We start from the raw sequence: 14,446 nt of genomic DNA, 5'->3' as shown, positions 1-14,446 counted from the left end.
AGTATTTTAAATAAATTTGCTTTTAAGTACTAGTGTATTTCTATTCAGGAGTGTTCTGGTTTCAGCCGGGATAGAGTTAATTTTCTTTCTAGTAGCTGATATAGTGTTATGTCTTGAATTTAGTATGAGAAGAATGTTGATAACGCACTGATGTTTTCAGTTGTTGCTAAGTAGTGTTTAGACTAAGTCAAAGATTTTTCAGCTTCTCACACCCAGCCAGCAAGAAGGCTGGAGGGGCACAAGAAGTTGGGAGGGGACACAGGCAGGGCAGCTGACCCAAACTGGCCAAAGGGATATTCTATACCATGTGACATCATGCCCAGTATATAAACTGGAAGTAGTGGGGCTGGAGGGATCGCTGCTTGGGAACTAACTGGGCATCAGCTGGTGAGTGGTGAGCAATTGCATTGTGCATCACTTGTTTTGTACATTCCAATCCTTTTATTATTGTCTTTACTGTTCTTATGCTCATGATTAGTTTCTTCCTTTCTGTTCTATTAAACTGTTCAGATCTCAACCCATGAGTTTTACTTTTTTTCCCCCAGATTCTCTCCCCCATCCCACTGAGTGGGGGTGAAGTGAGTGAGCGGCTGCGTGGTGCTTAGTCACTGGCTGGGGTTAAACCATGACAAGGAGGAAGAGAAAATTTTTCCTTACTCTAAGTTAAGTTTAAAAATTCAGAGGGCAAAACAATATTGGGCATAGGCATCAGCTAGCACTGTATTTCATATGGGAATACAGTTTTTGTTAAACTGATGCATCATTACCTCGTTCTCCCACTATTTACTTGTGCAGCGCCTTTTGAATTGCAACTCTTCTGAACAGGAAAGCCCAGAGGAATGGTTAAGGTTCTGCTGTTGAGAGAAAGACTTGGAGCAAATACAATTAGTCTTATTTCACACTGACACTTTAAACAGCTGTTTTGAGAGGGGTCACTTTCACAGTCTCTTAGGCAGGCAACATTATTCTGCAAGTGTTAGAATTTTAACAGTATCTAAAAAACCAAAAGCCAAGCATTAGCTCCAAAGATGTACTTTATTTCATTTATAAAGCAGATTGTTTAGGCATTATTTCTTTTTGTGAACATCCACTGTATGATCAGCAGGTCCTGCTTTGAGGACATAGCTGCTTGATAATAGACAAAGATTTCACCACTAGACAACAAAAATACAGATGCATAGAAAAGTGCTGCTTAGACACTGAAGAACTGTCTAAGCTGCAACCAGTTCAAACAGATGATATGACCAAAAATACAAGTACAGCTCCAGCCCAGCCAGAGCTGCATGCCCAAAAGTGGAGTCCTTTTTATTTCAAAACAAAATCTGTATTGGGCTTCCTAGAAAAATAACAACAAAAGAATCCCCAAAGCACAACCACCACACCACGCTTCTTCCCTCTCCTTTTAAAGTCACTTTTTAACTGTCCCTTATTTCACATCAAAATTGTGCTGTGGCATACTAGTACTTCATGAAAGACAGAAAAATTATTGAGCGTAGTGTGAAGTAATAGTGAATGGTTGGTAGTGAGCGTTTCACAGATATTTTATTCCATTACTTTTGTTCCTTTTCCAATTGTGATCCTCACCCCAGGAGTTTCACTTTTATTGATAGGTATATCTCATTCCAAATTTGCAGATTTCCCACGCATTTGGTATTTAAGCTCAGTGCATTAACAAGGGCTTCTGGATGTTGTCATCTGCGCTCCTTGGGTATGTAACAGAGTCCCATCACTCCAAGCAGAAACAGTAATTCATATACTGTCAGCCCGGCATGCAAAAATGGACAGAAGGCATGTTGATGCAGTGTAGAGAAACATTCGAACATTGTAACTCCTCATTCTGGTTTCCACCTTGTCCAATACTGATAGAGAAAGTGTATTTACAAGACTCGTACACAAATATTTGCATTTGGTCCTAGGCACCTGATTAGTACTGACAATCTAAATTAAAAAGTAAAAGTATTACTCTGGTCCATTAAAGCCTTTTACTGTAAATTCTCCAATTTGAAGGTGTGATCTTCAAAAAAAGGAGGAGATCCAATACCTTCTGAAGAAGTACTTTCCTATGCATCATTCAAGTCAATGAGATTATAGGATGGAAAAGCCTTCTACACAAGCAACTTGCAAGAGTTATCTGACAAGGGTCTCATATCTAGATCTATAGAAACAGACAAGTAACATACATTCTTTTCACATTCCTCTGTGGTAATGAGACTCAAAATGCACTAGATATGAGTAGTCAGATAACATCCTGATTGCTACAAGACCAGAATTTATTATCAATGAGAGAAACTTAGCTTTAGCAACGAGCACAAGCAGATTTGCATCTAAGCATCCATAACATCCATTTCTTTCAGCTAGCATCAGAACTAGAAGTACTACCACTAATGGCAATGAAAACTAATTAGAAGGTTTTACAAAGCTGCCGGTATGACCAAGTTTCAAAGCTGCAACTCTTAGGCACAGACTCTGGCAGAATCTCAACTGACCTGAGTCTTCTGCTTATGGAGGAGGGGTGGTAGGAAAGAACACATTCCCATCTTATACAGAAACTTGACAACAGTCTCAAGCCAATATTCAACATCTGACAAGGTCTAGCGTAGTAATTACAAGACAAAACATTTGGAATTAGAGATATCATTTAGTAAAAAGAAACAACTGCCTTCCAAATCTGCCATACTGAAATAAAACCCAAACACAAAAATGAACATATTAAAATACTGTTTGTGCTTACAACCATAATTATGGAACTTCAGCATTAGAGGGAGAGATTTTTCTCACCACTACTGCAAAGGAGCTGCAAAAACAAGTTAAATGCAAAAAATCCCTTCCAAACATTTATTTAACAAACATTTATTAAAACCTGTAAAGGCTTCAGGTATACTAAATTTGAAAGGGTCTCAAAAAAATTTCAAGAGTCACTGAACTAAATCCAACTCAGAAAGCTGATTCTCCTAAAATTAAAAAACAATTTTCTTAAAAAAATTTTCTTGCACATTTTTCCTTATCAATTTATAAAATGCAAACGGTATGCTAGAAAAGTTTGAACATAAGGGAATGTGCTTTGGAAACATTATTAAAATATGTGTTCCTGTAGAATGACATTATCAAGTTTATGTTACTTCTTTTCACCTGACTGGCTATATTTTGAGAATGTTCCTCTCCTCTTTCCTGGGTCCATGAGAAGCTAAGTTTAGAAAAGAAGAGCTCCCATACTGCCAACTTCACTCTGTTCCTTTACAAAAATTTCAAAGTACTGATAAATGATAGTGACAGCAAGCAGAATTCCAGTTCCAGACCCAATTGCCCCAAGGAAGTCTGCCAACACAGAGAGGGCGCCAATACAGAGACCACCAAATGCAGCAGCTGTAGGGATGTACCTGTAAAACACAAAATGAGAACAGAAAAAGTGCCACTAGAGTTTGCTCAGGATATTAACACATATACTAGGGTTAGTGGTATATGGGATCTATGGAAAGTATCTAAATCATAGGCAGTTTTTTCCTAGGAAACCAATCCCACTGAGAACAGAAAGAACACTACAGAGATAACCTAACCAGGTGGTTAAAAAAAAAACAAAACAAAAACAAACCAAGAATGAAACTACACAAATGGAAAAAAAGTCAATGGCAGAATACTCTCTTCTCTCATGGGTCTACAATCCAAGATAAGGAATGTGCAATAGTGCCAGTATACTAGGTAAGGAAATAAAAAGCTCAACCTGACTGGAGGGAAAAAAATGCTAAACTAAGAAGAGAAGGTATTACAGTCTTCCATGCAATTAAGCACAAAGATTAAGCTTATGGCTACTGGCTCTTCAAGTCATTTGCAGATGACTGAAATCTAAAGTTACGGTAACATTTCTGTAACATGAAGGGTGCATAGGTCCCACCCTGCAATTAGAAAACCTAGAGAGACCAACCCCTGCCTACCTCTGCACCTAGTAGATTTAAATAACTGCTTGTTTTAGAAGCAAGGTCTATGTGAAAACAGTACTCAAGACATAACACATTAAAAATTACAGTAAAAAAAATACTTGTGCGTCAGTTTGAAGTAGTAAAGTACATGCAAATGCTCATTACTAGCTATCCTATAAAATGTATAAAAATGAAAAAATGTAACAGGAAAATACAAGCTCCAGAATTTAAGGCATGTTCTCTAATTTTTAAGGCAAGAATATGCTGTACTGTACATGCCTTCCATTAACGAGACAATATTCTATGTCTCATGCATGTAACATTGAAGATCAAAGAATATCTGTGTTCTAGGGTCTAGAAAATGGAAGTCAAAGCAAAATTTGCCATGTGTCTCCCCATAACACTTTGCATAAATAGCCTGGGAAATGTGCAGCTCACCTGTTTAGTTCATGTACCATTGAAGTTTCTCTGTGGCCTCGCATTACCATTTGTTGTTCTTTTAATTGTTTGGCAACCTGTATTGAATGAAGGAATGGAGCAAGTAAGTTTAGTGTCATTTGCCAAGGCCACAGAACTTAGTACTATGGGAAAACAGAACCAAGACACTTCAGTAAATGGTAGTGGGTTTGGGGTTTTTTTTTTTTTTTTTGGTACTGTTTTGACTTTTGGGTTTTGCTTTTTACATTATTCATCTGAGTTTAAAATATCCAGTATTTTAACTCCAGATTGATTGCAGTCACAGGCACTTTTCCACACTTGCAATTACACAAACATTTTTGGATAATTCTAGTCCTATTGAGAAAAGGAAAATCTGGAAATTTGTAGGCTCTTGCACACAAATTCAGTTCCTGTTTTGCCACCTACCGTTCTTCTGGTTAGGGTTTAGTTTAGTAGATGTTAGCAAAACCCTCCTATGAAGTGTCCACTCCATTTCAGTTTCCCACATTCAGTTGAGCTCACTATTTATTGGGGGAGGCCATATCAGAAACTATATATGACTTAGAAAGAATCCCTTCTTGAAACATTGTCCTTAAATTGGATTTCTGCAATTGTACAGGGTTACAATTTACTAATAATTGAGGGGAACTGAAACTCTAGCAGGTGAACTTCTGAAGGTACTGGTCACTGAATGCAATGTACTGAGAAAACACAATTTCAGATAATTAAGCTACCAGTTTTCCACTACACAGTGAACATTTAAGTAATGATTTACCAATTTTTATTTCTGACCTTGTTTATATGAACTTAAAATAATTTTATCCAGTATCAGGGAAGTATATTAAAGTGTTAAAAGCTGTATATTGGTTTATACTGAAATAAAAATCTGGCTATACATGGCTGTGAATGCCTCCCTCATGCTTGACAACAAGCAGCTAGATGCAAGTCCAAAACAAGACAGTGCTCACGCTGCAACTATGACATATTTGTTAAAGAATGGATTAAACCATTCCATATGGCTGCCAAACTTGATTTCCTACCCAAAACCACACAATACAAACATACCACGATGACAACTATTTTCCATTTTGTTTTCCAATTCCAATTTCAGAATGATATAGCTGCTGAATATCAAATATCCTGTAGCAAATGGAAATTTTGAGAAGCTAGGCTCAGGTAAATTAATGCACTGCACTATATTCTCTGTTATCAGTGCTCTCAAGTTAAAAATAACTTCTACTTAATCTTCCCCAAAAAGAAGTTAAGGGCTCTCTAGGCCAGGCATGGGTATTCAAGCTTTACCTGCAAGTTCTTAAGTGGCCACTGCCTTGCACATGGTGCATCTGTCATTTGGCACCGAAAAGAGTTTCTACCTTTCCTGTTACCTTGCCTGCCCTCATACTGACATTAAGTAGCAACGTTCAAAGTTTCCTAATGCCACTGAAAGCAATTATTTGAGTTTTGTTGTTGTTGGTTTTGAAAAAGCAGTAAAGAAAACAGAGAAAAAATTGACCCCATTCTGCCCTCATCCTCCTCGCTTACAAAAAAGACATAGTCACTGTTTATACAAACGATAAATATTACCAAGAAGATTACCAGCATAACAGCTATCTCAGAAGAAAGTCAGTCTTATTCTTACAACAGCACATCTGTTTTCATCATGTAAACTTACATAATTTATCATTTTAAACTTACATCTTTAGCAGAGGAGCCAGAAACTTCAATCCATGTCTTAGAGAAGAAAGCACAGGAGCCCAACATAAATACAATATAAACAACTGCATGTACGGGGTCTTCTAACACTGAAGAAAAGGACTCTGGAGGTGACAGATAATAACAAAGCCCACCAACTGGATAAGCACGAGCAGGGCCTCCAGATGACGTGTCCTACAAGGAGGAAGCAAGCAGTCACCAACTTTCTCGCTATTACTTGGCCATTAAGCTAAGCCTGTGTTTATATCACTTTCATGTCACTGTGTATCATTACTACTACAGCAGCACACAAAGATTCAACTTTACTATCACAAGCAGTTTCTAAAGTGGAAATCGAATACAATAAGGAACAACAAAAATACCTAGGACAGCAAAGAACAGCCCAAGGTAAAAGGTAAATGGAGACCTAACAGCTACACTGATCACAGCAGGTCTCATACTCTACCATTAATTTAAACAACTTACTAATTTAGGAGTTTCAGTGTACACGACTGCCTGTAGAAGTGTGCCTTAGTATTTAGAGAGACCATCTCTTCAACCATGCATTTTAATCGTGCTCTTATAAAGCGGTATGCAAGATTAAAAGGAATACTCACAGACCAAGTGCCCAACAGGCTAACCAGTAAGTTGCCACTGAAGCGAGCAGAAAGCATCTGGGAGATGACGTACAAGTTTGACACCAGGGCGGACTGAAGAATAATGGGAATGTTGGAAGTATAGAACAGCTTGATAGGGTAGGTGTTGTACTGGCCACGGTAGCGAGCAGATTTAATAGGAAGATCCACTCTGAAGCCCTGAAAAGTTTTCAAAAGAAAGTCTCCCATTATATCTGGACATGAACCCATACCACAGGTCATAAATTGCAAGTGCAAGGCCTTGACAGCCACAGAAAAAAACCTGCAATCATTTTGTGCAAGTACACATATTCTACCCAGAGGGCCATCCACGCAAACACTTCTGCAAAGGGCCTGGAAGCCTGCAGGGTGGTCTAAAAATACACATCTAAGAAGGTATGAAAGACATAGACATCAGAAGAAATCTGACATTTCAGGAAGACTGAACATAGTATCCAGGAAAAGAAACACTAAAACTTTCTATATTCTTCAGAAGTTTGCTGCAACAAACAGTAACAGACACACAGGCTTAAAAACTTCAAAGTATTTTCCAGCAAAAAGCAACAGTGTTTGGGTTAGGCAGTATTACATGTACACATTCATCTGGTTTGGTTTTTTTTTCAGAGACCAAAGTAGGTCTCATGTGTTTTGTGTGGCTACAGTAAACATGGAAACTGATTAAAAGAAGCTAGTGTTAAATGAACATCCAGATGTTGCAGGTACAAAACCAAGACTTCTGAAGGCACTAGAAAGTGAAAATATAATTTCCTGTAGAAGGAAGCAGATGACATTATCTACTTCCATACAAACGGTTTTACAGTCCCTCTTTATTCCAACTGACCTGAAAATAAATTACAATAGCAAAGACAAAGATGGTGGCAATCAGATTCATAAGGTTGGGGAGATTCTGACGGTAAAAGGCCTCACGAAGAGCTCTGACTTTGTCTGTGCGAGTAGCCAGAAGATGGAACAGAGCAATGATGGCTCCCTCAAATTCCATGCCTTGGAAAGGAAAAGAAAAACCAAGTTAGTTGCACTGTGATTATCTCCAAACTTCAGTGCTTTGTCCCATTAGGCCTACTTCTGAACTACAGGATTCAGAATGGGATTTCTCCAAGTCTTTTGCATCTTCAGCACGCTCTCAGACTTTTACTACTGTCATCCTTCATATCAGCTATGTTATTTCCAAGATTTTTTTTAAATCGCCCTGTAGTGGCCTAGAAACTAAATCATAGCCCAACAATCAAATGGAATAACTTTATTGGTCTCTAGAAACATTGACGTTCACCAAGTTCTTTCCACCTTTCCTCCTCCCCACCGAAAAAAGGAAAAAAAAAATTAAATTAGGGAGGCAGCATGCTTTCTAGTATCATTCATGGTGAGACACTAGTTATTGTTTGTACTACAGCAAATGTGATAACCTCACTTATGTTTTCTATTATACAGCACCAAACATTATCACCTCCTGTCAAGTTTGGAGAATAAGGTTTTTGGGGCAGAGTGTAAGAAACGCAAGGAGCAGAAAGAAACAGATGATATCTGTCAGTAAGTTGGGCAGCAACCATAAAACAATGGCAGTCTACCATTATCGAGTTTTAATGGAGGCACTGTAAGAAATTCAAGTTCAGGAAATATCTTGTGACATATTACAAAATTATAAAGAAATGTCTTTGTACTTGCACCTTGCATAGGAGCAGCTGCTGTATTAACAAGATTCACTACATGGCAAGTACACAGCTAAGATGCTAGTAACAGCATTTGCCATTTAAGTTAACACACTGTAAAAAAGATTTCGCCTTTTTGCACCAAATTTTTGTAAAGAAAACGGACTATGCCATATTACCTCGTCCTGTGTTCACTGTGGTGGGGCTGAATGCTTTCCACACAATAGTCTCACAGATATTGGTAGCAATGAAGAGAGAGATGCCAGAGCCAAGACCATATCCTTTCTGTAGAAGCTCATCCAAGAGCAGAACTATCAATCCAGCAACAAAAAGCTACAGTAAAAAAAGAAATACAGCATTAGTTCCACCTCTTTTTAATTTTTGTTAAAAAAATAACTTGTATTAAAAGAAAAGACTATGTATTTAAGAAAGCAGGCACATTTTGATCTTTTTTCCTCTGCATGTGGGGCAGGCAGTCCATAATGTTGATTTTTTTACCCTTTCAAAGGGAGAGTAAGTAGAGAGGACTAGAAATTACCTGAATTGTGATAAGCAAGCAGATACCAGCACCCATCTCAGATGGGTCTCCATACATTCCAGTCATTACATAGACAATAGACTGTCCGATGGTAATGATCATTCCAAACACTGTATAATAAAAAGAAAAAAATATGTACTTGTTCTGGAGATTCATGTCAGTGGGCAATTAGAGAAATATAAATCACTTCTTTGTAGAGAAATTTGGGAAGGAATACATAAGTCACAGGATGTTTAAATTCAAGGGCAATTTTAAGTTTGTTGTCTGAAATATGGCACTGAAAATACAAATACACACAGAAGCAAGTGGGTTTGGTTACTGAAGATTGCTTTAGATAATGAAAACTCTGAGGGTGTTAAGATATTACCTTAGCAATTTGTGGTTCTTTTTCCAGTAAACAGATCAGTAAGTAGTGTGGTACAGCATCAAATAGCTAAAGAATACTCAAATTTTTCTAAAAGTCATTTATCAACAGAGCACAGAGATCCTATTGCTGAGAAAGAACCATGCTTCAAACTGCAAGGTAAAAACAACTACAATATCTCAATCAATATTAACTTTTTTACGTTAACACTGACCAACACAGTTCAAGGGTTGGGTCCCCACAGTCTATATATTGCTTAGTTTATCCAGTGAGAATACAGCAGCAATGCCAATTGCAGATACTTTTCCTTTTCAAACCTTTCTGAAGCTTAACAGCTAACAAGCCAGAGAGCAGTCAAAAGACTGATGAAATACAGAAATCTGCAGCACAACATGAACACATAGCATGACAGAACCCATATATCCGACTCCAACATTCATCACATGGTAAGTTTACACCTTCTATTGTTAGGGTTAGATAATGTAAAACATCAGCCTTTTATATCAGCTGTTACTCACATTTCTGTGCTCCATTGAAGAGAGCTCTGTCCTTTGGGGTGTCACCAACCTCAATTATCTTGGCACCTGCCAAGAGCTGCATGATAAGCCCAGAAGTGACAATAGGTGAAATGCCCAGCTCCATCAACGTACCTGCCAGACACAAGAAGAACAATGAAAGAAAATAATGGGGTGTACCATACCCAGGCACCTTTGAAGTTCAAAGCTTGTTTCTTCCACCCTTTGCACTGTGATGGAGAAGATATAAAACTCCCAATCTCCGTACATGTAAAAGGTTTCAATGATAACATAAGCTTGCTAAAAGTCAGTCTGATAAGTAATACAGTACTCCTCAGTACCTTAAAAACTATGTTTGCTGAAAAAGGAATCGATTTACTCTGCATAAAACAATGCAGGAATTTGCTTTCTGCCTTTGACAATCAGTCACTTTATTATTCGTAATTTTAAACAGGAAAACCCAAACTTTTTTGAGGAGTGCACCAAGTTGCGTTCATGCTGTATTATGTTTGCATGGCAAGGTTTTGGTAGCAAGGGGGCTACAGGGCTGGCTTCTGGAGAAGCTGCTAGAAGCTTCCCTCATGTCTGACAGAGCCAGTGCCAGCTGGCTCCAAGATGGACCCACCACTGGCCAAGGCTGAGTCCATCAGCAACGATGGAAGCACCTCTGTGATAACATGGTTAAGAAGGCGAAAAAAAAAAAAAGAAAACACCCAACAACCTGCGCAGCAGCAACTGCACCTGGAGAGAGGAGTGAGAATATGTGAGAGAAACAACTCTGCAGACCCCCAGGTCAGTGAAGAAGGAGGGGGAGGAGGTGCTCCAGGCATTGGAGCAGAGATTCCCCTGCAGCCCATGGTGAAGACCATGGTGAGGCAGGCTGTCCCCCTGCAGCCTACAGAGGTCCACACTGGAGCAGATATCCACCTGCAGCCCACAGAGGACCCCACACTGGAGCTGGTGGATGCCTGAAGGAAGTTATGACCCCGTGGGAAGTCCGTGCTGGAGCAGGCTCCTGGCAGGATCTGTGGACCCATGGAGAGAGGAGCCTGTGCTGGAGCAGATTTGCTGGCACAACTTGTGACCCCGTGGAAGGGACCCACACTGGAGCAGTTTGTGAAGAACTGTAGCCCACAGGATGGACTCATGTTGGAGAAGTTCATAGAGGACTGTCTCCTGTGGGAGGGACCCCATGCCAGAGCAGGGGAAGAGTGTGAGGAGTCCTCCCCCTGAGGAGGAAGGGGCAGCAGAGACAATGTGTAATGTAATTAACTGACCGCAACCCCCATTCCCTGTCCCCCTGTGCCACTGGCAGGGAGGAGGGAGAGAAAATCAGGAGTGAAGTTGTGTCTGGGAAGAAGGGAGGGGCAAGGGGAAAGTGTTTTAAGATTTGGTTTTATTTCTCACTACCCTACTCTGATTTGATTGGTAATAAATTAAATTACTTTTTCCCCCAAGTCGAGTCTGTTTTGCCCATGACAGTAATTGGCAAGTGATCTCTCCCTGTCCTTATCTTGACCCATGAGCCTTTCGTTGTATTTTCTCTCTCCTGTCCAGCTGATGAAGGCGAGTGATAGAGCAGCTTTGGTGGGCACCTGGCATCCAGCCAGGGTCAACCTACCACACATGCATATACGCACATCTCATGATGCTATAAGCTGATGGATAGCCCAAATGATATATAATAACAAAGCGAATTCAGGAAACTGTCACCATTCTTAATTCACACCTGCATTAGAAAGCCTCTACAAGAAACTGAAATTTACACAAACTATCATGAATTTTAATCTTCCTTGAGACAGACTCAAATGTCACCCAGAAAACAACACCACATGTATAACATGGTTTGAAACACAAATCAAAACGCTTGAATTATATACCGGAGATTGCAAGAGCAGCAATGCAGGTAATTAGGAACTGTCTCTTCCCTAACCCTTTTCCCTCCAAAATGCTCCATGATTTGTGTACACACAATAGGTTGCACACAGCCAACCATAAACTCATTTTGTCCACAAAGTTGTGCCTTTCCCAATGCCACACTGGTTTATGATTTTACATAATATATAGAATTACTTTTCCCGCTCTACTTCAATTTTTATCTTCATTAAAATAGAATGCAATGTAAGAAAAAGTCCAAAAATGTTCTGATTCAAGCTAAAAAAAAGTCCTCCTGAAAGACCGACCATACCTCTATTTGACGCCAAAATCACTCTCATCCAGTAGAAAGGATCTGCTGAGTCTGATGACATGATACCGAACAAGGGAATCTGGATTTCCAACCAACAGAGGAAACAGGATTAGAGACTTCATAACATCGTTTAAACATTTCAGCTCTTCCATAAAAACAAGAGAAGAAACATACCTGGCAACATACTAAGAAGATGAAGAGTGTGATAGCTGTCCATAATACCTTTTCCTTAAACTGAATCTAAAGGAAAAAACAAAAACAAAAACCAACAACCAAAGATGGCAAAGCTGTCAAGATAACAAGACCTAATCAATCAGGCAAACTTTCATAGTAGCTAAAGCACACTTGATTTTCTTGTGAAGGGACAAAGTACAGGACATCCTAAAGAAAATAACTCGCTCTTCATCCCTTTTACACTATATAAGGCCAAGGAAAATGGCAAATAAACAAGCTTATGTTAATGAAAGGTAATTCTAATACTTCCACAGAAACGAGTCTTACATTTTCATAAGAAAGAGCTTCTGGTGAGAAAAAAAAATAATACAGAGAAGCTTACCTTAGCAAATAGTCTTAGATTAGAACTTAAGAAGCAAAGATTTTCAAGTTGCTATTTTAAACTACTCTAGTTTACACTCCAACATGTACTGCTTTCAACATCTCACCGCTCACTGCTATGGTATAACTGTATCTGCACAATTGCAATTACCAGCAAATACATTCTTGTAAAGCCATATCCACAGTACAGGATGTACTAGACAAGCACTCCACTAAAAACAGTTATGCCTATAATTGCCATTCTCCCAACAGGAAAAAAAACCCCAAATCCCAGAAGTGGAAACTAAGCTGTAAACATCTCATATTACACAAATACAAACCTATAAAGAAAATTTTATTAACTTACCTTCCGTTCTGGCTTTTGGATTTCAGGCAAGATAACACAGAAGGGCTTGATTACTTCAAGAAATTTTACTGTATGGAAATTAGTTAAAAGACAAAGTGAACATACAGATACAAAGAACACTGGGAAAAGCTCAAGTAAAATTGATTTTGTACATGTACTTTATATATTAAGAGTCTCAGTTAAGGACAAAGTTTTGTTGTTGTGTTTTTTTTAAAAATTAAATTCTTATCTGTTTTAAATAAAGAGAGATTCACCTAGTATGGTGTAAGTACAATATAGACTGGAAACAGAAGAAAAAAAAAAAGGTCAAGAGTTTTCCCACTTTACTAAGTAGGTTGACAGTGCAAAAAAAACCCCCTTGCCATTGTTTTGCATTAATTTATCAATACCCTTAAACTTATTTCATAATAGCTTCTCCCCTAGCCTGATATTTGAGAAATACAATACCCCAGACAGTTTTAAGTCAGGGGTTACTTTTGGGCCATACAGCTTAAGAATTCCTACACACTGTTCATAAGCAACAGTTCAAGTTACTTTACAGAATGCCTCATGCAACAATCTTCTCCTAGTCAAAAGGACATATCCTCAGATCAGAAAAGTCTGTCTTAGAATAAGCATACAAAAGAAGAGGGTAACTGCAAAGTCACAAGTCCTCCTATGAGCAGAGAGATCTGATTTGGAACCAAGGTAATGCTAAACCTCTTACGACAGAGCTAAAACTGCACACATATTTTGGACTGACCTGAACTAAAAAGCGTACGATGATGCCGAAGAACTGAAACTATTGGTGGCTTCCCACTTCTTTGTGGAAGGCTGCAACTTCAGTGGCAATTTTGTAACGCTTTAAGACCAGCCCATAAAAATTATTTACTTAATTTCAAACGGTTAATTGCCTAAAAAGTTACACTGGATTGTGAGTTTAAACAAAAGCAAATGGTGATTCTCTCCCACATCTACAATAGTATACCAATTGACTACGATGCTTTTCAAGCAGCTCTTCCTCGAGGTAGCAGACTCTGAGGGCTTCCATTCACACGCATAACTTCTAGACTGCAGATTACCATTTATAGTTTACTCTGACAATGTAATTGAAAGCGTTATGACCAACCGCCAACCTGACAGCCCATCTCTCCCCACCTCGGTACCGCACCAGGCACACTCGAGCCCGGGATGGCCGGGCCCGGGAGTGCCCGCCAGGCAGAGCGGCCCGGTCACCGGGCATCACGGAGCGAGCGAGCTGCCCTCCTTCCCTAGGAAAACCTGCCGTGACCAGGAAATGGGTCTTTCACCGCGGGGGGGGGGAAGAAAGAGCCCAGAGGGACCCTCTAAACGCGAGGAAGGGAAACCCGCGCAGGGCTGGCCACGGAGGGAGTGCCGCCCCCAGGCCGGCGGCCCCTCAGAGGGGCTCCCCGCCGCCCTGGCGGGGGGCGGGGGGAACGGGCCGCCGCGCCGCCCGTGAGGAGGGCCGGTCCCAAGGTGCCCGCGAAAGGCGAGCCGGCGGCCGAGCCGCGGCCCCTTGGCCATCGCGCGTCCCGGGGAGCCCCCCCCTGCTCCCCTCCCTCCCTCCCCGCCCCCGCGGCCTGCCGCCGCCCGGCCG

At 40.0% G+C, this 14,446-nt stretch overlaps 1 protein-coding gene across 1 annotated transcript; it reads right to left on the bottom strand.

Moving 5' to 3' along the window:
- Positions 1-1,328: 1,328 nt before the first annotated feature.
- Positions 1,329-14,071, bottom strand: SEC61A1 (Sec61 alpha 1 subunit (S. cerevisiae)). The gene is made up of 13 exons (XM_010573603.1): positions 13,911-14,071; positions 13,592-13,668; positions 12,850-12,917; positions 12,123-12,188; positions 11,949-12,027; positions 9,764-9,895; positions 8,882-8,991; positions 8,523-8,676; positions 7,521-7,681; positions 6,662-6,859; positions 6,048-6,239; positions 4,353-4,429; positions 1,329-3,377 (listed from the first exon to the last, which is right to left on the bottom strand). The coding sequence occupies exons 1-13, from the start codon at positions 14,069-14,071 to the stop codon at positions 3,191-3,193; spliced, it is 1,662 nt and encodes a 553-aa protein (XP_010571905.1). The 3' UTR covers positions 1,329-3,190.
- Positions 14,072-14,446: the final 375 nt, after the last annotated feature.

The sequence above is a fragment of the Haliaeetus leucocephalus genome, unplaced genomic scaffold (genome assembly GCF_000737465.1).
Source record: "Haliaeetus leucocephalus isolate CR32 unplaced genomic scaffold, Haliaeetus_leucocephalus-4.0 Scaffold2, whole genome shotgun sequence".
Lineage (NCBI taxonomy): Eukaryota > Metazoa > Chordata > Aves > Accipitriformes > Accipitridae > Haliaeetus > Haliaeetus leucocephalus.
The sequence above is the reverse complement of the archived record's forward strand: the minus strand, read 5'-3'. Positions and strand labels throughout refer to the sequence as shown.